Consider the following 25017-nt stretch of genomic DNA (forward strand, 5'->3'; position numbering starts at 1 on the left):
TTCTTACAGTGGTTAAGGGTTTTCTTCAAAGCTCAGTGTGAGAATATAATTGAGCCTGGTGAACTGTACTGTGCTTGCTTGACTGTTTCAGGAGATGGAGCCTTATTTGCCTCTAACTAGCCAGGCTGTACGGTTCTGCATCTCAGGAACGACAGTGTTGTTCTGGGTGAGCATTTGTTTGAATTCACTTTTAACACGTGTAACAAGTAATGATTGGCCTCTTAAGCTTGGGTTTTAATATGCATTTAAGCTTTTGCTTTGAAGCTCATGCTGTGTGTGCTGTTTGCTATGAGGACTTGTGACTAACATTTTCCTGTCATCATGCAAAGTACACACTGAATCAGATGGCACATGATCCATAGCCCATGTAGACCAAATCAATCGCTTTGACTTCAATCAAACTACTTGAAGTTTGTTCATTGCTGGTGCATTACCAATCACAATGAAAGTACAAATTTAGACATCAACCTGCCATTGATTAATAAGACAATGCATCTTGTTATGGCCAGAACAAATTCCAGCCTCTAAATGAAATATCAGCACATCAGGTCTGTTGCCTTAAAATGGGAAACAGTTTCATACCCCAAACTGAGGCTACTAGCTAACCAGAATATTTTGACATTTTCAACAGCCATACATTGTGGCTGTAATCACTGCCTGATTAACTTGAGACCACTCTTGCTAATACATTGAAGAATGTGGCCTGTAGATTGCATCCTATGTACCTGAGTCAGTTCAACTGTTGAAAGTAGTCTGTGGTATTCTTAGAGATACCCTAGATTTCAAGATAAAACATTCAGAACACTGTATGAAATTAAAGGGAATGCAGTGTATATAGTGACTTGTTACTATATGCATTAGCAGCAACTCCCGTATAAGTGGATTTTGTAATCTCATGCTGCTAGTGTACTTTGCATGAATTTACATGGTTTACTTAGGGCAAAACTATGCATTCAGAGTAATCCCATGTTACAGCATTGTTAGGACTGTACTATTTCAGATTCAAAGTGAGGAACCGTGTGCTTAATGCTTCCTTTTTTAAAAAATAAGAAACCTTATTGCACTTAGAAGACTAGTTCATTAGGGCAAAGGTGATCAGGTGTTTGCCTACCTCTTATATTGAAATGCTAGTTTCTTACTCCCAGAGAAGACATAGTCATTGAGTATAAGGAAGCATTAAAATGCACAATCCTTACTTGAAGTCTTAGGTGTAGCTTATGATTAGTAAGACACTAAGTAGATTGGTTCTTAGACTGCTGCATGTTTTAAAATCTGTGCCTATGAATTACTAGTGGCTGCATGCATTCTTGATATCAGTGTCCTTAACCTCTATGGTTTCCCTCAGATCTCCTTGATCATAGCAAGTATGATAGCTGTGATAGTTTACCGCCTTGCAGTTTATGCTGCTTTTGCCAGCTTGATGGAGAACACACAAACCCCAACTCCTATTAGCCGTTTACTGACACCACAGCTGGCAACATCAGTCACTGCCTCATGCCTGAATTTTGTCATCATCATGATCTTGAATTTCTTATATGAGAGGATAGCCATCTGGATCACAGATATGGGTAGGTATCTCACATGAGAACAAAACTGACCGTGATGCATTTCTACCCCTGTGTTGGACAATCTGCACTGTCTTTTGGATGCATGGCATAGTTTTCATTTTCCACCAATTTCAACAAGCTAATATTCCTGGGAAAAAGTTGTTTTGGTCTCTTGTTATAGGCATATGATTTGGCTTATAGGTGATCCTTAACCACATTCCAGTTTTGTGATCTTATGAATAAGAACACTACAGCCACAATATTGGCAGGCTTATCAAGGTGTGAACTGATGGCAGTTCACTTGTCCATGATTAAACTGTCTCTAGCTTCCAATTCTTATCATCTTGGAACATTAGAAGCTATCTTCTGTATATGTCCTCCCTAGATGTAATATTGTTCACCTGAGTACTCGACTTGTGTGAGTGTTCACTACAGCTGCATTCTCACCACGGATAAAGTTTGCATTGGCTCTAAGACTGAACTATGAAGTCTATCTGTATTGCTGTACAGAAAGTGATTTTGTTTTTCAACTATTATTATTATTATTTATTACGTTTCTAACCCACCCTTCCTGCAAGCGGGTTCAGGGCAAGGTGCAGCAGTTATAAAAATATAATACAAATATTAAAAACTATTCATAAAACAACAGTTTATCATAAAATTAACGAACAGATAATTGTCCCAAGATGGGGTGAATTCCAGATTCCTGCCCATCAACATACAGGGGGAGGGAAGCGGAAAGATAATTAGGTCTTTGGGGAGAGATATGGGATAGAAATGTTTTAAATAAGTGAATGAATGAATGACATTAGCGGATAAGAAGATAATAAAAACAATCACCGATAATTGTAAAATTAGTGCTTGCTGAACTGAGAAAATATTTCCTAATTAATGTTAAATGGAAATCCTGTCATTTCTGTTTGTTTTTACTTAATGAGTTTATGCTAGAAAAATAGTGTTTCTATAGATTAATCTAAAGTAAACTAAATCTAATACTACTGGCCAGCATGAGTTGTTCACTGGGTGTCATGTCATCCAACTCTGACTCTGGACTTGGCATACTGTTCTGTATTTGGTTCCCTCAGCTGGCAGAAACCTAATTCACAGTCCTTTGGTCTTGAAAGAGTAAATATTTTTGCTCAGTCCTTAAGACAACTTCTAATTGGCCAGCCTTGCCTGAAAACACCAGAACTTGCATGCAGTATGTGGTGGAAAGAGTATTAAAACCTTTTTTTATTTTGTTGAATTTGCAGAAATCCCAAGAACTCACCTTGAGTATGAAAACAGACTGACCATGAAGATGTTCCTGTTTCAGTTTGTAAACTACTACTCTTCATGTTTCTATGTGGCTTTCTTCAAAGGAAAATTTGCGGGTTATCCTGGTTCTTACACATACATGTTTGATTCCTGGAGAAATGAGGAGGTATGGTCTCAGTGCTGAGTGAATAGGGAGAGAAAGTTACCAACCTCTTTGATTTTTATCAAGACAGTGTGGAAGACAAGCATCATATCCTAACTCTTCAAAGACAAGGGGATATCTTCTAAAATACTAAAAGAGAAACATACAATTGCTGATAATTTTAGAAATTAATTGTAGAATGGTATAGGGTGTATTATTGGCTACTATTTACCATCTACCTTTCCAGTAAAAGCCAGTTGCTTCATTTTTGGCACTGAAGAAGCCAGGCACTGTGAGGAAGCCAGTAGCTGTAGTTTGGACTTTGCCTCTACCTTGTCTAAAGCATTAAAGTATTTTGTTGTGGTGCTGAAATATCCAGGTTTAGTTGGCTAAGCTGCCCTAATATTATAGACAAATATTGGATTGCTATTGGATTGGCTGTGGAATCCTAAAGCCTCCAGCTACAATCCACTAGAAATAGGCGAGGCAAGAAGCAGTGTCCATAAAAGGATGGGGTGGAAAAAAACATACACCTAGGAAAGCAGGAGTCAGAGGCTTGAGAAAGAAGCATCTCAAAGTGGAGTTAGAGAAATGGGTGTGGGGGAGTGTCAGGTCATGGGAGTATCCAGTGGAATAAATACAAGAGAAGGGAGCCAGGAGAAAGAGATGGAGAGGAAAAGGGAAATTAGCAAAAAGAAGAGGTACAGAAGAGAACTGCATGAGGCCGAGTGGCAGAAATAGTCAGATAATTGTTTATAAGTCTCTTACACTATTTACAGCTAGTTGTTGATACTGTATGTTTTAGTGGTGAAAACTGCTATCAAGTTGTAGCTGACTTATGGTGATGCCTGTTGGGGATTTCAAAGCAAGAGACTTAACAGATGAGGTTTGCCATTGTCTGACTCTGAATAGCAACCCTGGTCTTCTTTGAAAGTCTCCTATACAATTACTAACCAAGGCTGACCCTGCTTAGCTTCCAAGATCAGCCCAAGTTCGGGTTTGTCTGGGCTATCCACATGAGACACAGTTTAGCCTTCCTCCTCTGACTAAAGAAGAGATGGGTAATTATAGTAGGGCACACATATACAAAGCTCAGACTTGGGCAACATAATTTATATTGAAGTAGCAGAGATGAGAGAATCATTTTGTTCCCTCTCTCTGAAGCTGCTTTCTCACATCAATGTACAGTCAATGCAGTATAACAATGATTTGTAATTATATTTTCCTGTACTGAACAGGAAAATCCAGTTGCAAACCATTGCTATAGTCCATTGTATTATTAAATGTTTGTGAAAGCAACACTAAGGCCTTCTGAAGTCTCTCTGAAGCTTTCCTGCTACCTGGCTAGCTCTCTGTTGTGCTGCTGCTGATCTCCAGAGGCTGCAGCTCTGCTTCAGGCTCCTCACCAGGCTATACTGTTCTCCACACAGGCTACTTCTCCTCCTCAGGTGGCTTCTGTCTCCCTTTCTTCTTAGAAAGTACTTCCCCCACCACCCTCAGAAATATCTCTGACACATCCTATGGCTCCCTTACAGAGACAAAATACCTTCCGCCTCAGACTCTAACTGAGGGCCAAGTCCGTAAGTTTTCACACATTTTTAAAACCCATTTCCTGCCTACTGTTTTAACATTGTGGCATGGATACTATACCTTGCTCCTCTTTGGTGGTTCCAGAGGCAGCGCTCCACTGCAGAGTACCTGTTCCTCTAGTGCCAGGCATTGTGAGAGGAAAGGAAGTATAGAACGCAAGCCTACACAGATTACTCTATTCAGGCCTGATTCAGATGTAGTCAAGCATTTAAGAAGCCCAAAGTGTCTAGTTAGCTTTCCTATCCTAAACCATTTAACACCTGGTTATTAAAAAAAATATGAAAATTGTTATTTCATTCTTGCTACTTTTTCTCTTAAGAAAATCTATGTAAAATTAGTGATTACGAGTTTCTCATAAAAATGAGTATCTTTTGGCCCTCAACCAATATACCCATCCTTGAATCATATCCTTATTTCTGTAAAGGTAGACATTCCTGCCATTCTCAGACTCACAACGTCCCTGAGCCTCAACCCATGGTATCTATTGGTATGGGTTAGATAGCTCTTCTGATCTATACAAGGCCATAGAATGGTGTCTGTCCTTTGTTTCATGCCTATCTCCAAGGATTCTTTCATGGCATGTCTAGCAGAGGGCCAGGCAAGCCCTGTTTCTGTGCACAGAGGCATCTTCTGTGATCTTCTTGGTCAAATCCATCAACTGTTCCCCAATATTTCTTGCTATATTTGTAACGATATAGAGTGGGAAGAAGGTATAGGACTCAAGCCTATATGTTTTTCATACCAATTGCATTTGTTGTTGTTTTCTTTAATCAGTGTGATCCTGCTGGATGCTTAATAGAACTGACAACCCAACTTACCATTATCATGGCTGGCAAACAAATCTGGGGGAATATTCAAGAAGCTTTTGTACCGTAAGTGATACTGAGACTATTATGCTTTTAAAAACTATCTAAAATCAATTTGAACAGCATTGCCTCCTATACTAAGCCCAGAATAATACTAGAGTTGTGTTCACCATATGTAGGTAAGATCTCACTTATAGGTCAGATTTGTTACTTTCCTAACGGTTAGCAGTCAGACCTCTCCTGTTCTAAAAGGGCAGTTTATGGATTTGGAATATCATAAACCTCTTGCTAGAAGTCCCAGACACTACCTGGCCCCAGGTAGAATGGATGCCAGCAGGCCTAAAGACTGGAAAGTTACCAAAAAATGAGTCATAGGGAATAACTGACTGAACAACCCTCATACCCCAGTGAGAAGCAGAGATAACGAGGCTTCCTGAGGAGGCTCTCAGCATAATCCCATCAACACCCTTCCGTGCTTCCCCTCACCCTATCTAACCTAATCAGGCTACTCAGCAAAATGAATATCCTTCCTGATAAATGATTCCCAGGACATGAGGCTATATTTTTTACCAATAGTCTTCCCCAAGACAGGCATATCACACCTTTCCCAATTTCTTATTTCACCTCTGGACAAGCCATTAAGCTATTGGTTCTAGAACATCAGTTTTGCTCCAGGGTATGTTTCACCCTATAACTTGGCTGTCTGGTCCCATGCTCAGTGTATGTATATGTGTCTTGGTACCTAGTACATACTCCTGCATCCCCACTCCATTGGGCTCCTTCTCACCATGGAGCGCTGATCATTTTGCTGCTCCTCTGCAGAATTTCTCTTTCTTCCCTCTGAGACTCATAAATATCACCCTTTCCCCCGAAATTGCTTTCCGATTTCCTCATTGTTTTCTTAGTTAGGTCTGTGTGTATGCTGTGTTTGTTTTCTCTATGTTTGCCTTTTTGTTGCTCTGTTAATAAATAAACCTTTTTTTAGAACATCTGCCTGTTCATTTGAGAATTCTCTAAGGGAACAATCCTGGTATACATGGGTGGAGATCCCAGTTACCCCCTCTTACTGCACCTCCTTGAATACTAATTCCCCCAACTCACAAAGAGACCCCCCCCATTTGGGTAACATAATAGTTTTCCCAGTAAGTGGTGGTGACAGCCTGCTCTCTGCATGCAGGATGGGGAATCTGTCAAAAATCAACTGTGAGAGTATACATGAATTATAGGAAGTAGATATGATATTGACTGTTACAATGTAAATAATATTGGTGTAAAGAGAATTATTGTGGTTGTAAAAGGCTTCCATTGTAAAATCTAGAACAGGAATGATAGTTTAAATTTCTTGAATTACACATTTAGGTGTGGCAAATGGATAGGAATGCCCAAGTACTAGATTCATATTTTTAGGCAAATTCAGTACCCTATGAGCGGGACCTTTCCTGTACTTTTTGTATTATTTTTATTTATTAAATTTATAGTCCACCCTCCCCGCGAACAGGCTCAGGGAGTGCTTTGGAGTATCTCATCATATGATACATGTTCTGTCCTCTAAAATTATGTTTTATGTCTCTGCCCTCTGTATATTTTTTTATTTTCTAGCTGGATCTGGAATTGGTGGGGCCGTCGAAGAGCCAGGAGCAGTCCAGAGAATTTGTACAGTCGATGGGAACAGGACCATGATCTGCAGACCTTTGGAGCCTTAGGCCTATTCTACGAATACCTAGAAATGGGTAAATGTAATGCCTGGAAATCGTCTTTTTTGTGTACTAATATTGATATATTTCCTTCTTGTCCATTTTCCATCAGTGAATAGTAGGGGTTTTACAGGCACCCATCCTTGAACCCACACGTGCCACTCACAGGAATAGTTGTATGAACTAGATGCCTCGTAATATGACATGGAAAAAAGCATTAACATTTACACACGAAATGATTGCCTAATTCTCAACATTTCGATACATTCTATGATAGAATAGGAAATAAGATGAATTTTAACATCCATTCAACACAAACTCTTTGGATATGGAGAACAGCTGGGCATAGCAAAAATTGCAGCTTTCTCCATGATACACAGTGAAAGGCATAGTTTACTCTGGTGTCACGATGTACAGAAATAATATACTTAAGCAGAAAATTTAAAACCAACAGCTATTTGTGGTGTGATTGCAAGGAACATCCAACAGAGGGCACATTGTAGCTGTATAGTTTCTAAAATAATTTGTACAACACAGTTACATATTGCTTTGTTTGCAAACTGTTGAGAAACTAAAATCAGAAAATAAGGTCTAGCGGAATCAATGAAAAAGTATAGCAGTGTTATAAAACTCATATGAGTTTTATAAATGTTAATGATAGCTTTGTCTTCAGTCAGGACACATAGACTGTTTAATTGTCTGCAATATGTACTTCAAGCTAATATTCAGTATAGTACTAAATAAAAATGTGTGGATATATCTTTCCATTTATTTGAATGCAGTGTAGAGTTAAAAATAAAAACCCTACACCCATGTGATCATTTGTAATGGAACTACGTTATTGAACATACATCCATGAAAAGTAAAGGCTAGAGAACAGAGATTACAGCCCAAAGACAGAGTATTTTACTCTATTGCCTGGTTATCAGTCCTATCCAATTCTAGAGGCTTGCCCCATTACTTCATACTCATCTCTACATCTCCCCCCACTCTCTGCCCAATTCCTCCCCATTTTCTTAGTGGAGCTCCTGTTTCCCTCATTCATGTTCCTTGTGGCAACCACATGGAGGCAGTAGTTTGTGAAACAACAATGTCCCTATTAAAGGCTTTGAGCCATGATAGAGATGAAGCAGCAAGAGTCATTCAGGCCCTTGGTTGTAGGAGGTCTCCCTCTCTGCCTGGTGCCTTTCCTAGGGCACAAGATTGAGAATGAAATTGTCAGTCCAGACAGATCTGTTTATCTTGCAATTTAGTCTGTACTTTTTATTTCCTATGTATAACTTTTTCTGCTCTACTGTTTTAACGTACAGACATGCACTTTTTCCCCACAAAGACTTGCATACTGAGGTTCCATCCTATGAGCAGCTCATGGAGGCAGCCTCCCATGACTTCAGGATTGGGTGGGGTGTCAGGGAATCCTGACTGACAAATTTCATGTTGCATGAGTGGAATCATGTGAAATCTTACTCTAAGGAGCTTTCTCCACCAGCTGAAGAGGAAGGGAATGGTTTCACCCAGTACTCCGCACCACAGCCTTCTTATGCTATGTGGCATTTTGTCCATAATGGTCGTCATCTATTTTCAGTGCTTATAGGAAGCTACTGAGTAGAGGGAGGCAGAGAAGATGTGCCTCCAGATAACATTGGTTTGTGTTTATTTAGAAAATGTATATTCCTTTCAGAGACTTGCTTATGGGATCCAACCCAATATTTTCATTTCCTCTATTCGTTTCTTCCCCAAACTGTTAAAATTATCCTGAATGTTCTGTGATGTTCATTACCATGGTCAACTCAAATATAATTTGTCTTAAGTTTCATTCAATTGTCTACCTTAATCCCCCCCCCCCTCTTTTTTCTGTGTAGTTATTCAGTTCGGATTCATTACTCTATTTGTGGCCTCTTTTCCACTGGCACCGCTACTTGCTCTGATGAACAATATCTTGGAGATTCGAGTTGATTCTTGGAAGCTTACAACACAGTTTAGAAGGCCAGTGGCAGCCAAAGCCCATAGCATAGGTATTTGGCAAGAGATTCTAAATGGAATGGCAATCTTGTCAGTTGTCACAAATGTAAGTAGCAAAAACAGTTTGTTTGATTCAAAAAGAATTATTATTAGAATTATTTATGACATGACTATGACATGACTATACATTAAGCAAGAACTGTTTTAATATTCCTAAATTTTCCCAGAAAATAATTGTTTGTAGTTCTGTCAAGGGACTGTTATCAACAAAATGAGATTTTTTAAAAAAACAGGTAAATAACAATGCATTTATAGTGCAGGGCCCCTGTGTCCCATAATTCCTGCTGAAACAGTGAAACAAGGTAGTTGCTTAATCTGCTTCAGCTAGATGGAGGCCTAGATGCTGACTCCCTCGGTTATTTAATTGCAACCTGTAACACTCACCCTCCAAGAAATTAACACAAGTTAATGAGTGGGTGTGTCTCAGAAGAGACATTTTTCTTTAATGATAGCAGAAACCAAGGCAGCTATTTGATAGGACCTTCCTTTGCCTCATTTTGTTTTTAAGAACTGATCTACTGATGAACCATTTTTATACCAAGGTTGGCTCTTTGAAACTGGGTTACTTGATATTTGGTGGCTTGGTGTTTTGCAAGCATTGGATTGTGGGGCCAGGTGAAAAGCATGGTCTGCTCCATTCACTGTTCCTCAAATGAATCATTTCAGTTCAGTTTATTCAGTCACCTTACCTACAATAACTAATTTTTTTAATGTGAGCCTATAGTTACATCGGAAGTGTTCATTTTACCAAAATCATTAACATTGTAACTTCTTCTCCACAATCTTGATTTTATTTTCTCTAATACTCTGCCTTTCTCCAGTGCAAGGAGATTTTCCCTGACACAAGATGATCATTTGCTGGTAGAAAAAGCCTCTTCAATCAGGGGAAAGCTCTATGCACTGGAGGAAAGCTCTATCACAAAAGGAACAGATCTGTGGGATCCAAATCCATCATATTTGCTGTAAGTCTTGATCAGACCAACTTGATCTTTGGAAACTACTTTTTATATGATCATGGCAAATTTGCTAGGATTATATAGGCCGGGCTTCTAAATAATCTCTTTTCTGGTCACCCAGGGCAAGTAAGAATTCTGCCTAGCAATCAAGCAGTAAAGCATTTCAAAACTCAAGTTTGTTTGGTTTTTTTTCATTTGAGGCCATTGATAGATAACATGATGTATATGGGCAGCCAAGCTAGCAATTTTTTTGTGGCCAACAATTTTTTGAACTTATTTTCATGGTTAGTATAGACATTGAGAATGCTGTGTACCCAGTCTCAAGACAAATGTCCTTTGTTAGCCATTGGTAAGCAGGTACTTCATTCACAAGAAATATTAAATGAGGACAGATGAAACCAACATAGTGTATTTGCTTTTCTGCAGGCATTCATTGTAGCCTTTACATCTGATATGATCCCTCGGTTAGTTTATTATTATGCCTATTTTACGGATCTTAATTCGCCCATGTCTGGATACATTAACAGCAGTCTGTCCGTATTCCAGACATCAGATTTTTCTGATGCAAACAAACCTGAACATTCTACAGAAGACTTTGAAACCTGCAGGTTAGTTGTAATTAATTCCTTTTATATTTTAAACATAGATTTCCTTAATAAAAACAAATCACATTTCCTAATTTACATTAAATTAGTCCTAAAATGAAAATCTTCACTTATGTTTCCCTGTCTTCTTATAAGATGAAACACAGATCATTTTAATGATTAGAATAAGGATTTCTGTTTTATTGTGTGGTTAAAGAAAATGTGGGGTTTTTTTACCTTGCTAAAAACTGTAAATGTGGAGATCAACATGATAGTAGAACAAAAAAAGTAGTCTGAGTGTTGGATGTAAGGGAATGTAATGATTTCAGATTATTTTGCCTTATTTTTACTTCCACAATTAAAGCAGATGGACACAGAACTAGATCTGAAGCTCAGCTGTTGTTAAAAAAACTGATCTGAAGTATCCTGTTTCTTCTGGGAATGTGTAGGAAAATGTGGCATTAATGCATCACCTTGTGCATTTCTCACCCTTTCCTTCATTCAGTGGGTAGTACGGGTCAGGGAAAGCATGAAGTGATGACGTGTCACACTTTTTCTTAGTTTCACATTACCAGAAAATGAGCATCACATCTAATTCCAGCCTAAAAAGAAATGCACATGATCACTGTCACATAGTGAGTTTATGCAGTGACTTTAGAATGAAAATCCGTATGCAACCTGGTTTAAGGATTAATTTCTGTCATCTCCACAAGCACCTTTCCACCAGGACCTTACTTCTTAAACCTGTTTTTGAGACAACTTTGCTGTTGTTCTCCATGACATCTTCTGGATGGGCATGAGATTTCCCTTCCCTTTTCTGACAGTTTTATTTCCAGCACTGTCTTGTGCCAAAACTGCATGATGTGTGTGCTAAAAGTACACGACTTGTTCCTGTTCCTTCCAGGGTTTCATTTTCCCACCCTTTAAGCTTTAGGCATTTGCTTGAACAAATTCCTTGCATTGCTATCATGAGTCATGGTTATGTTCCCTGATTTATTCTGCACCACAATCCATCATGCTATACAACATTATCCAAACATAACCTAATGACAGCAGTAAGCTGTGTGTACCTTGCTCTGCCAGCATGTCATCCACAATCTGTTTTTCCTATGAATGAACAAACAAGAGACACAAATAAGTAAGAATTTCATAGAACAAGAATAGTCTTGTTCTATGAAAAGTAAAATAAATCAAAATGTAAGATCAAGATCAAAAGGCTTCTTAAATGACAGCTGTATTTAAATGTCAGTGCCAGAGAGCTTGTAAACTGTCTGTGTTTGAACATAGCTCTTCACCTTTATTTGTTTGTGTCTAACAGGTACAGGGACTATCGATATCCACCAGACCATGAGAAAAAGTATACACATACCATGCAGTTTTGGCACATTCTGGCTGCCAAAATGGCTTTTATAATTATTATGGAGGTAAGTCCTCTCTTTGGTTCCTGAACACAATAACCTGGAGTGCTAACTGTGAAATAAATGAAGTTTTAGTGACAGCAAGTAGCACTACTGATAGTTCAAAATATTTTCAGTAACTAATGCACATAGCTTTTAAAAATAATGAACAGTGCATAAAGAAGATGCTCATTTGCAGTCAGAGAAAACACTAAACACACATTCTGTACAAAAATATATTTTTTATTGCACACACATTTTGTAAAAGAGTTTTAGACATCCTGAAGCTTTCTGTCACTGTTTTACCTGTCATAAGCTTCTCCATGGTGTTTGTTTGACTGTAGCCTAAAGTGGAAAGATTAGTATGCATTCTGAGTAATTACCCAGTAGCTGTAGGAAGATCCTTTTTCTCTTTGTAAGAATGTTTTACAGTCCAGGAGAAGTACAAGAAAATGAGTGCTCCATAGATTAGCCAGAGCTGAGCAACATTCTTTTCACGCTTTGCAAAGTCTCTTGTTATTGTATGAATCCAGAGTAGGATTCAACACAACACAAGTATGTTCCTTAAGTAAACTTGGCACAAGATCTGTTTAATGCTGGTGTTAACAGTGATGTGGCATTTGGTTTCAGCGCAGCAAAGGCTTATAATGAAATAAAAGGCTGTGCAGTGGGGCTTTCCACACAGCAACAGGCTTATGTGGTTTCCCATTGCTGCTGCAGCTGCTGATACAGTACAGCAAAAATAGGGCATCCACATGGCAAGTTTCCCCACATTTTCCTTGATCTTGTCCCTCAGCAGCAGCCCACCTCCCCCACCCCAGCTAGGGTTTTTGCAGTTGTTCTCCAAATGTTATAACATCATAATAAAAAAGAGCTCTATTTGATCAGACTAGTGGTACATCTATTTCCCTGTCTCACATAGTGACCAACCAATTACTTTGGAGGCCAACAACAGGGCATAGAGGCTGAAGCTTTCCCCTTATGGTGCATCTTGGCACTGGCATAAATCTGTGTATCCTTCATTCATAAAAGTTACCTTCTTAGATAATTAAAAAAAAATTCTACAGTGTCTAGTTATTTTAATAACTTTTAAAAAGTATTTTGTTAGTTAATTGTAAAGTTGTAAGATACAAAACAGTACCTGTGGCCTGTTACCGTTGTACACCAGGACTTACTAGACCTTGGAGCAGGGCTCTGGACCTCTCATATCCAGCAGTGAACAGAGTCCCAGGCTAGACTCCTTTAAACAAAAAAAAAGCTGTTAAAATTGCTTATCCATCCCAAGCTAACTTCATTTGCATTCCACACTCTGCCCAGTGTTGGCCAGGCCTAACTGCATGGATAGGCTGTTCAAGCAGGAGAGCTCCATTGATGATGGAGAGTAAAACTCTGCCTTGGCTTATCTTTGCCCCCTCCTTTGTAGGGCTGATGATATAGTTTTATGGACCCTCTCTGCCTTCTCTTTACCTCTTTCTGTTCTTTCCCCCCACTCTCCAGATGTGGGCATGCCTAGTTTTTGCTCAGTACTAGATGGTCCTAGTCCCTCAGCTCCAAGTGTCTGTTGTTTCAGGGTTGCTTCCCCTTATCTTGCAGTGCTGACTGGGGAGGAAGGAGAAGTTTGTCTACACAGAGGTTCCAGAACTTCATATGTGCTGTCTGCTTTTCACACATTCTTCCAAGCATTCTCTATTTCAAAATAGGGCTCAGGAAATTAACCATGCTAAAGTTGCTAAATACACAGAAATTTTCAGGGACAGTTGCAGTTTATTAGTTGTTTTTCTTCATCTTGTAGACTTGTAAGCCAACATATTTTGTTTATTTATTTGTCTGTCTGTCTGTTTATAGAAAGCCTTTCTCACTGAAACTCAAGGCAGATTACACAGTGCAAATGAAATACAATATGATCAACAGCTAAGATATTCACTGAGCAAAATACAATAATGAGCATTCAGTGAGCAGGTACAATAGGGTAGCAGAAAATCTGAAAACAAGCATAAAGCTGAAGACAGATATGAAATCTTTCTGAAACAAAGCATAATTAATTGACATGGCATGTTTAGCAATGTAGAAACTCCCAATGTTACCGGAAGTGGTCTCCTTGCAATAAATAATTTGTGGGGGGATTAGCAAACAAGGAGGATGGCTATGCAAGAGGCCGGTAACCGCATGGATCAATAACCAACTTTAACTGGGTCCCTTCCAATAATACGAATGAGGCTGGTGCTTAACATCAAACAATAACTTTTATTAAGAGCAAGGCTTCATGCACATATGCACAAAGTTACTGGGGGAAATGATTACACACACACACACACACACACACACACACACACACACAGAGAGAGTCCTAGGAAATTTAGCCAGAGATTGGGAATAGAGAGGGAGTAAGTATATCTAACAATCCTGAAGAGTAGTCCAATCCACGATGAAGAGAGAGAGAGAGAGAGAGAGAGAGAGAGAGAGAGAGAGAGAGAGAGAGAGAGTAGCTTCAAACGTCCAGTGTCCTTGGCCAAGAGAGCAAGAGGCTCAGAGCAAACCTCAAGGGAACAGCGCTTGTGGATCCAGTAAGCATGTACAAATTCAATGGGGCCAGAACCTTACATTTATTGGTAAAATGTGCCCTGAGGTGGGAGAGCCCACCTAGCAGTCAGAACAAAGACTCCAATTGTCAGTTCCTAGGTTTAACAAAGGATTTGATTGCCTTGATGGGTAGCTGCCAGGGTGTGTGAATATAAATGTAAAACTAGTTCTAGCACTGCACAAAGAGGATAGTTTGCTGATGAAGTCCACCTGAGCTAAGTTAATGAATTTAGGTGGAGACTGTACTTTCCCAGGAATGACTGTATATACTTATGAGTGTCATTTGACTAGCTCCTCAATCATGGACAGGAGATCTCATCACGGGAGGAGGAAAAGGAATGTGCTAAGTGGGGATGACTCTGTGAGACTTTTGTTGCACTGGATCCCTTCAGGCCAGAGGGATAGTAAATCCAGTTGCTTCTCAATCACTCCGTATTCCTGTGCAGCATTCCATGCATGCCATGTTCTCCCGGGCAGGACTTTGCAACTGTTGGAGGCTCTCTAGTGGCAATACAGCAGCCATTTTAATGCCAGAGGCCTGAACATCTTTAATATTACACGCAGCCATATATAAAACTGCTATTAAAATGGCAGAGGCCGGGCCAACTGCTTACAATTCCCCCCCCCCCCTGAAAGTCACCCTGCTTCAAGGGGCAGCTTTCGGGTGCTCCCGGCTGGAGCCATGCTCAATGTTCAGGTCTGTATCAAGGAGAGAGGGAGCAGGACTGAGGATTACGAGCGGAGCTATCAACTGTCATTATAAGCAACAAAACGGACAATTTGGAAAGCCACATTATCTAAGATTCTTTTACTGGCCGAATAAAATGAGTTCCAATTAAAAGAGAGAGAGTGTCGAGAATGTGGTTCCTCTGCAGACTGGAATCTGAGAGCAACAGAAGCAAGGGTCTAAACTTAAAGCAAAACATTCTAACTCTAAACAAATGGAAACCGTTCTGACTTGAGCAATAACTAAATTAAACCAAATGCAAGGTAGCAGTAAACTGAAACCATTTCAGAGTAAAGCAACAGAGCAATCAATGGTAGAATGAGCTGAATTCTTTCCGAATTAATGAGGACTGTGCTGCATGCTGTCCTAATGCAGGCACAGCCTTTTCCTATGTAAACCAGGACAGATTTTTCTTCTGTTATTACATTGTAAGAGCATTGGCCGTCTACACAGTTTCTAGGGGCTAGGCAAGGATGATGTACCTGTAAGGCATCACTGTCGCAGATGAACCCTAGGTTTTCTCTGTGTCGGCAGCCTTCACTATTGACGATCTGCCAGCTGGAGGAAGAAGCTCTAGCCCAATGATTGCAATCCTTTGAATACAATATGGTCTCAGTGTTTGTCTGCAAGCCAAGGGAGACAATTGGATAGATGGGAAAGGATTCTTTGGATGCAACAGTTACAATAAAGAGGCGCAGTTGGTGGTGGTAAGAATCGTAAGTGGCGTTAATGAGACTGCACCAGTCTTCTAGTTGGATTTCCGCCTGGGTGAGGTTGGCTTTTATAAGCTGTCTCACTTCAAGGGGGATAGTGCTGCTAAGGGAGTTTCTAATGATATCCATGGTGGTGGCCATGTTAACTACTTGGGCATGGGTACAGGCAATTGCCATGGAGACATTGCGCTGTAAGGACTGGGTTCCTTTAGTCAGCAGGGAGAAATCTTTTTCAATAAGCTGTTCCCAAGTAATCAATAGAGAGGAAATGGAATGTTGTACATCAGTAACTAAAGTGAGGGACTGGGGACTGGGTCAGTGGGTCTCCTAGCTTGGCTACTTTAGCGGTTGCATAGGAGAGTTTATTTGCCAGAACTTCTATATTAGCGGCGTCTATAAGAGAAACACCCGCTCCGACTGAGGTGATCCAATCTTTTAAACCACGCTTCCCCCTTAAGGGGTGGTTAGCGCCTTGCCACAATCTGACCCATTCTTCCCAACCTTGCTCGCTAGGGCAAAGGTAAGGGGCACATTCTGAAATTGTGAGAGAGGTGTTTAGGCCAATTAAACTTACTTTCACCTCTTTCATAGACATCTGGGGTTGAATCAGGACTTGCTCTTGGATATCCGTCTTAAGGGCGTGAGATCCAACTATGAGGGAAGCAGCTCTTTTCAGGGATTCTATATTTCGGATAAGAGGATCAAATTGCAAAGAGGCAGGGTTCCTGTGTCCTATAAGCATTGTATAATTTTCATTTTGATGGGTCGTATTAATGGCCAGGATTCCTACTGACTTAAAGGGGATTCTAGAGGAACGAACATCACAGGGGGAGCCTGTCAGTCCAACTATCCAGTCTGGGGGACCTTGGGGCATAAGGTCTTGTCCAGTGAGTGCCCAGGGAATATGTTGCCAATTAATCATTGTCAGGCTGTAGTTTGAGACTGCTGGGTTTATAAGGGTGATTGCCAATTGATCTCCTTCTCTGGGGTCAAATGTGCCAATTGCGACCACAATTTGGAGGGGATCCCCAACGTTCCAGACTGCAGCAGTGATTAAAGCCAATTCACAGTTTTTGCGAGTTTCTTTTTCTGGCAGGTCCCCTGTAGGGATCTCTATGGTTTGCCTGTGCAGCAGTTTGCAAAGAGCTGGAACGGACTAAATAGAAGGGGTTCCTGGGGTGTAACAGAAAGATTGTTCCTCTCCTGAGGCTCTGTGGATACACTTTGCCACAAAGAGGGGTGGACATTTTACAAATGGGTTGCACTGATGGAACCTGTATAATCTCTGGTAAACTGAAGGATTGTGGGGGTTTGCATAATACCCCGTCATTTTGCACAGTAATTTCTCATTGGTCGCACCTTGTACTTGGCAACTCCAGTATGGTATGAGCAATGGAGGCTTGGAGATAGTTGGCTGAGGGGCGGCATATATTATAGTAACACTAAAGAGAGAAAGCACAATGCGGAAGAGGAAGGGCGGCATGCCTTACCTGTTCTAGCAGCTGTGTCTCTTGAACTTGGTATCCTTCCTAAGGGAAATGAGGGTTTTGCCTTCTGGCATACACTTAGACATATGTCTCTGCACATATATTTCTACAGGAGTTTGCCCAGGCTTCCAAAACACTTACTCAAACAGGGAAGAAGCTACTCTCCCCCCACCCTCGGTTTCGGAGACTGAGGCAAACGACAAGATTCAAAGGGCTACAAATGTTTCAGCTAAGTTTACGGCCGGCTGGGCAGGAGCGAGGCTTAAGCAACGCTGCCAAACCATTATGGCAGACACCTGAGGTGGCTGAACAGCTGTGAGAGGAAGCTCGGTGGGGACGTCTTGACAAGTCGGGACCTCTCAAGCCTGCTCCCCCCCTTCCATTTTTTCAATTGGGAGCAGTGAAAATACTTCTTCCGGGTTCACACACACACATAAAATTAAATCTGCACAACAAAAAGGGATGGGGGCTATGGTGGACTTGAACTCGAGTCCCTTTAAGGCGGCTTTTCCACTCCTGAGTCCAATCCATTCCAAATGCTAAAGTGGGCCAAGAGGAAACATGTGCGAGAGTAAGCCGCGTGTCTCCAGATTTTCCAAGAAAGAGGGAACCTGGAAGTTTCCAAGTGGGGGTGTTTGGTTTGTAATGCTGCCACGGGGAGGCAAAAACATGGTGAACTGAATGGAGGTCAAAGGACGCATCCAGGGATCCACCAGGGTTGAGGCAAGAGCATGAAGAGTGGCTTTTAAACTTTGCACATGCTCAGAGGCTAAAGTGAACTCTGGTTTCTTGGGAGCTGAGGCAGGAATTGAAGGCCACGATGCCTGATTACTTTGTTCACTGCCTTTGGTGGGGCTGAGAGCTGATTCAATCACTGAGCGTTCCTCTGAAGCCTTTAATCTAGCCTCAGTGATTTTCTGGGAGTCCATGAGGTTTTGCATTAGGGTTTTTAAAGTGGCAATTTCATTTTTCTGTGTCTCCAGCCGAATTTGCATTGTATTAAGTTTAAGCTGGAATTGTCCATTCTCTTTTAATTTGGGGGCTATTATTTGTTCCCGGAGGTCGAGGGCTAGCCTGAATGGGCTCTGGGCATTTAGATTTGAGGTTTTTACGGGGAGCTTTAGCATGGAGGGTGCTGGTTTCCCTTAAGAGATCGGCTATGGTTCTAATTTTCTTGGAAATCTTATCCATGTGGTGTCACCTAGATCTAAGGGGCCCAAGGTGATTTTGGTTTGGGAGTTTAAGCCGGCATAGAGGGCCTGTTTAAAGGGGTGCTCATTGAAGTCCCAAATGCCTCCTTGCCTCCTAATCTTTTCTATTCAGGTGTGAGTGGATATAGCCATCATATTTCAGTATATTTGAAAAAACGGGTATTTACATTACTGAATTATCCAGGTTCCAGGAATATCCAGGAAGTTCATTTTAAGGTTGCAGCAGCTTGGATTTTTCCCCTATTGGAAACAATAGAGAGTGGCTGTGGGCAACTTGTTCAGGGGTCTGTAGAGGTAGACCCTTTGTTCCAATTCACTTAAAACTTGGGTGTGGGTCTTTAGTGGAGAGGCAGGACTGGGTTCCCTGCAATTTCGGTGTGATTTTCTTGAAAAATGTCCCCTACAGCCCCCTGGAAAGATTTTCCCATATGGAATAATGGGAAAGTTCTCCATTATCTCCCCATATGGAATAATTGGAAAATTCCCCATAGGAAATAATGAAGCCAAATCTATTTAGAATCCTGAATACTATACTGGTATTTTTTGACCGTACTATCAAGAATACCAAATATTTATAATATTCCTAATACTGGGATCCAAATAATACCCCCCAAAATTGCTGCACACCCTTACCTGGTGAATATTTGTCCATTGTGGATCCCCTGGCAGTGCTGAGGGGGGAGGGGTCACAAAGGCTAGTGTAGAAATGGGAAGAAACTCTCACTTTATATATTTATGTAAAATATGGTACATGTCTTTCTCCTATGTATCTTATGACTCAAGTTAGGTGACAATATTATATGAACAAAAACAATGAAAACAAAAAAGTGAAAACAACAGATATACAATACCTCAAAAAGCATATTAAAAGCAATAAAAAAACACCGTATGCCCCTTAAGATATTTTGCCCAGGCTGCCCTCAAACTCTCAAGGAGAATTCTGTCTTACAGCCTTGCCAGAAAGTTAGGAAAGTAGATTGCCTGACCTCTTCCAGAAGGCTGTCTCACAGATGGGGCGGGGGGGGGGGCAGCCACTTAAAAAAGCCCTAGCTCAGACTACTGCAGAACGTGCCTCAGGCAAGAAGGGAACTGACAATAGACCTTGCTGGCAAGAACAAAGCTGTTGCATATCTGATTCAACCTGTGTGAAGTAGTTCTAAGATTTTTGCTGAACAAGAAAGTTGTTAGAAAGTTTTATAGATTTTTTTTTTGCCACCAGTCTTAACAGTTAAGAAATAGCAACAGCACAAAACATGATTTCACCTCAGTACTGCAGAGATGTTTAACCTTAACTAAAGGTTATGCATTACAAATACTTAGGGAAGCTAGTATCTGATAACTTAGCCTTGAATCCATAATTCATTATATTCACTGTCATGTTTTATGTTACCTCCAACATCATAGCACATTGTCTTCATTGTCAAGTTCTTCATCGCCTGGATGATCCCTGATGTCCCATCTGAGGTGAAAGCCAAAATAAAGCGTGAGAAGTACTTAACACAAAAAATTCTACATGAGTATGAACTCAATAAGCTTAGGCAGAAACTATGTGAAGGTAGAACCTATGCCAATATGGAAAAGGAAGTCATTGCCAGTGAAGGAAGAGTGGAGTTAGCAGAAGTCATGTAACCTGGGGAGAAGGCATGAGCCTTGTGAATTCTAGCCTTTGAAATGCTCAGTCAGCCATGAGAGTGGTCTTGGAATTTTCCCGCTTTACATTCAGTTCTAAAAGTCTTAACTAAAGAAGAAACTATAGAAGAAACCATGTGGATCAGCTGTCAAGAAGTCTACCTTGTGTTCTACAGCCTCCCAGCTGAAAAGCTTGAAAACAAGGTTCAGCTCATGGTATTGCAATGTCTCTTCTGCTGCCATATCTTTGTGAGACTTGCTTTTTGGAGTTAGGGCAATCTTTAAATGTTTGTATAATGAATAGTCTGAAAAGTTCCAAGTTCTCTGCTGTGATGCAAAGCCATGGCTTTCAAAGTATGTTAACGGTCTCCTTAAGAAATATCAGACAATGGCCAGGAAGGACATAAATTCTTTCCTCTGTCCTCACCCAGCCTAAAATTTGTTTCTGTATGTATGTGTCGATAAGGCCATGAGGCTGAGATTATGTGAAACATGCACTCCTCCTCTTGAAGCACTGTTGATTGATCGTGCAGGAGCCAAAAAGGAGACATCCTTATAGTTTTAATAGAGTTTTGTATCCTAATATTATGTTCCCTTTGGATTTAATAGTAAGCCATGGACTTGTGGTGCTTGTATGCTCTTTTTTGTCTGCTTGTTTCCAGACTTGGGAACAGCTCCCAATCTGCTAGTCAAACCTTGGAAAGGTTCGAACAGCTTAGTATAGCTACTATGAGAAAGGTTTCAGGAACCTTGGCACTACCGACACAAAATAAAACTAACAACTCACATCTGATTTTAGAAAATCAGATCCTTACTCAGTATTAAGGAAATACTAGTTTGTATTTCTCTGCTTGCTAGCACTGGCTGTTAGAGACTAGGCTGAGTTTTTTAAATGTTTTGGTTTAGATAATCGATTTGAACATGAGATTCATTGAACATTTCTTGGAAAATCATGCACATATCATGTATGTGCATTTGTACTAGACAAATTTGCACCTTAGCATGGGTTTGTTTTAAAGGTTATATTAAAGGTTTAAATAGCCTGAACTGTACATAAATTGTAATGTAGAATTAATTATTGCATAACCTAACAAAAATCAAAACCTACACATGCTATTTCACAATTTATTTTTGTGCCTATTCCATCTGGTAAACATTTCCCAAAGTAAGTGTCAAATAAGACATGCTTGTGGAATTATCTTGCTGCTGTGTTCTGAAGATGGCTTGATGATTTGCCATAGAATTCATAATTTAGAAAAGTGTGGATTTTTTTAAAAAAAAATGCTCTTATTTTATGGAGTAGCCAGGAGAGGGGGCACCAAAGAATCGTCTTAAAATTAGTATGACGTATTATGAATATATTTGGCAAAGGCCTAAACCATTGAAGTCTGCAATTGACTTCAATACTGTTAGGTAAACGCTCAGTCCTTATTCCAGAAACATTGTTAAAGTGGATTTGAATTCTCAGAATTTATGAGGGCTATAAATGTAAATGACAACCTATGTTGTTAATCTGCCTTAATGTTAAATATGTTTGTGTTTGTATATGAAAATATCTGTTCATATATGAATGTATGTTCCTGATATTTAATTAATGCAAGGTTATGTATATTGATCTAGCCACAACTTTAGTACTGAAAAATACTGATTTTTAAATGTTCCCTAGAAGAAGCATTGCCTGTATTCTCTCTTGAGGCAACCATGAAAATTTATCAAGTCCAGTCTGCATAGACTATGCATGCAAACCTAGCTATGTGCAATTTACTTGCAGTATGTGATATAATTTTTAATAATTTCAAGTGGTGTTGAGATTTTGCTACGTTTCTTATAGCCAAGTCTACTCTTCACTGCTTAGTGCCTTGTTTCTATGTACTTGAGAAAAGAAAGATGTGAAAATGTTAATAGTGTAATGTATGTAAACTAATATAAACTACAGGTGGATTTTCAGGAATCATGAAAGCATCACTGTTCAATCCTTTGCAGCAGTAGCTGTCCAGGAATAACTGTTGCAAACTTCCAAGTTGTTGGGTTCTGTGCAAACCAGCTGACTGCTAACTTACAGAAGTGTTCTGAACACAGCATGTTGTACATAATGATGGATAATGTTGAAATAGTTGTACTTTGGAAGTCACGTTCAGGTGTTAAGAATCAGAAATCCCAGGCTATCTCATGCATGAGGTCTAAATAGTACAGTGTTTTCTATAAAATTCATTTTAAAATGCTATCAAAAAGTGCCCTAGACTATTAGACTGTTCCCTGAAAGAAACAGTCCACATATTATTAATGGAGAAGCAGTCAAGAATCTGGATGCATGGGCGAAATCCTAGTTTAGGCCAAACAATGTCCACCTCCAAAGGAAAAGGTTAGGTTACGCTTATCATCTCAGCCATGAAGATTCCAGCAAGGAGGTTAAAAGTGTATGTCCAGGACAACAGAGATGACTTTCATTGCACAACTTTCTGTGACATAAACCTCATTCGTGGGGCTGAATAAGACATGACTAAACTAACTGCAGAGTTTTGTTTTAAACTTCAAAACATAGAAGCAATGCTAAGATACGTAGACATTACACACTTCCTTCAGTTGCCATTTCTCCAGTTGAATTTGTCCCTTCCCTCTCAAAGTTACTATAATTCAATAATATAGAGAAATGCAGTAATATATAGGTGTGCTGTATTTTTCCCCATGGTGCTTCAGCAGCTGCAGAAGGCCATTTATATTGAAGAAATGGCATGGGGAAAAGTGTAACACACAATCCCATTTCCCCAAAGTTTTCCATGCTTTTGAGAGAAAGTACTCTGTGCCAGAAAAATGGTGAAATATTAGAAGAGCCATGAAATCTATTCACTTGTTTTCATAGCAATCATTATATAGAGAACAAAGAAGTGATTTCTATGGGGAGGTAGATCTGGAAGATTTCACAATTACATCTTGCAGTACTGGTACGATGACGAGCTGATTAACATTGTTTCAACATCCATTCTTTCCTTCATTGTATGGTGCATAATACGACTTCATGTACTCTGTATGCATGTGTAAGACATAGCATTTGGGGAGCACATTAACAAAGAGTTTTCTTATTTGTAGCATACTAGGGAGTAACAGTGCAATTCTAAAGAGGTCTACTCAGAATCCTGCTGAAGTCTAGCCAGTGGGACTTGCTTAAAAGTACATGTTCTTAGGATTGCACTGTAAATTCAGCATCCTTCTCAGATTTTAAATAAATCCATTGACTTCTGATATCATTTGACCTTTATTTTTGTTATGAGTCCAGTTTTCTAGAATGTGTATGCACATCTAAGATAAATGTATAGTCTCATGTTCAGTATGCCAAAGATGCATTGCAATCACCAAAAATTTGAATGTATGGAGAAGACACATTATGTTAAGCACGGTATGTTCCGCTGTTTTACAAGTGTTCTTATGAATTAAATGGCACATGTGCAGTATTTGTATTCTTTTTATGTTTAAATTATTTTGTAACACTTTCTGTAGCAATCTACAATCTGCAACATTTAAAAAGAACTGAGGAGAGTGCAAATAAAGGCTGATGGCATCATCATTCTATGTAATATACATTATAGTTCTGTTTCACGTAAATACACTCTGTATATCCAACTCAAGCATGTCACCATATATGTGTTAAATTTTCTACTGTCATTCTTTAAAAAGATTTCAATTGTGTGAATCCTTTTTTAAAAAATTACAGAGTGAAAGAATTCACACACATACACATACTGAATACTGTCTTTATGATTTCATTTGAAATATTAATTGCAGAAGAGCTGTGTGCCTGGCAGCATTACATTCTCAAGTAGCATGATCCCAAAGTTCCACTCACTGGAAACGAGATGAAGGGGAAGAATTTAAGGAATGCTTATCTGTGTAGGCTGGGTGCTGTTGTTTAGAGAGACCATGGGTTTGCACACAAATCCTTCATGCCTTGCCTATAAAAATCCTGACCCAAAAAGCCAAACATAGGTTACTACCCATATATTGTAGCCTATAATCCCCCTATGTTTGCTTTCCCAAGCAAGGGGAAAAAAGATTTTTTAAATCTCCCAGAGAACTGCCAGATATGGTGGGTGTTTAGTTTGGCAGGTCACAAATTGAGCAGAGCTGTTCTATGTATATAGGTGTGAGGTACAGGAATTACATCCTTCATTTGGTACTTCAATGCAATTTACATTAAAACAATTATTTAACATGGTCAGATTGTTGGGTTTAGTTCCTGACCCACTGCTACAGTTCAGAACCTCTTGCATCACTTTATAGTTAGCCTGATCTATGTATGTGTATGTGGAAGTAAGAGCAAGTTTGGGATCCAGTAGCACCTTAAAGACTAACTTGATTTCTAGGGTATGAGCTTTCAAAAGTTAAAATTCCCTTCTTCAGATATCTACTGCAGACCAACACAACTATCCACCTGAAACTATGTAGAAGTAAGCTCCTCTGAGCTCCAAAATCTGAGTGCATAGGATTGCAATTGAAGGGCCCATACATTCTAGGTCAATGTGCCATACATTCTAGCTCAATGTTGTATGAGCTGAAGTCGAACTAGAATCAACAAAATTAAAATTTCTTTAACTGTGGCCTGGTTTTCAGAAGTAGTTTTAGTTTTTTGGCAGCCTTGTTAGGCAGATGGCTTATACTAGCCCATTAAGGGAGCAAGATA

General features: G+C 39.8%; 1 protein-coding gene across 5 annotated transcripts in view; it reads left to right on the forward strand.

Moving 5' to 3' along the window:
- ANO5 (anoctamin 5) overlaps nt 1-23791 on the forward strand; it is a 106453-nt gene extending 82662 nt beyond the window's left edge. For 3 of the 5 annotated variants that reach the window (XM_054972666.1, XM_054972668.1, XM_054972669.1), the window contains 8 exons: nt 1346-1568; nt 2801-2970; nt 5311-5408; nt 6942-7072; nt 8899-9104; nt 10441-10622; nt 11917-12022; nt 20118-23791. In XM_054972666.1, the coding sequence (XP_054828641.1) occupies nt 1346-1568; nt 2801-2970; nt 5311-5408; nt 6942-7072; nt 8899-9104; nt 10441-10622; nt 11917-12022; nt 20118-20342 (1341 nt within the window). In that variant the 3' untranslated portion in view covers nt 20343-23791. Of the gene's footprint in view, nt 1-91; nt 167-1345; nt 1569-2800; nt 2971-5310; nt 5409-6941; nt 7073-8898; nt 9105-10440; nt 10623-11916; nt 12023-20117 lie in introns of all 5 variants that reach the window. The other 2 variants (XM_054972667.1, XM_054972670.1) reach the window with 2 other exon arrangements.
- Nucleotides 23792-25017: the final 1226 nt, after the last annotated feature.

This window comes from Eublepharis macularius, chromosome 2 (genome assembly GCF_028583425.1).
Source record: "Eublepharis macularius isolate TG4126 chromosome 2, MPM_Emac_v1.0, whole genome shotgun sequence".
Taxonomy (NCBI): Eukaryota; Metazoa; Chordata; class Lepidosauria; order Squamata; family Eublepharidae; genus Eublepharis; species Eublepharis macularius.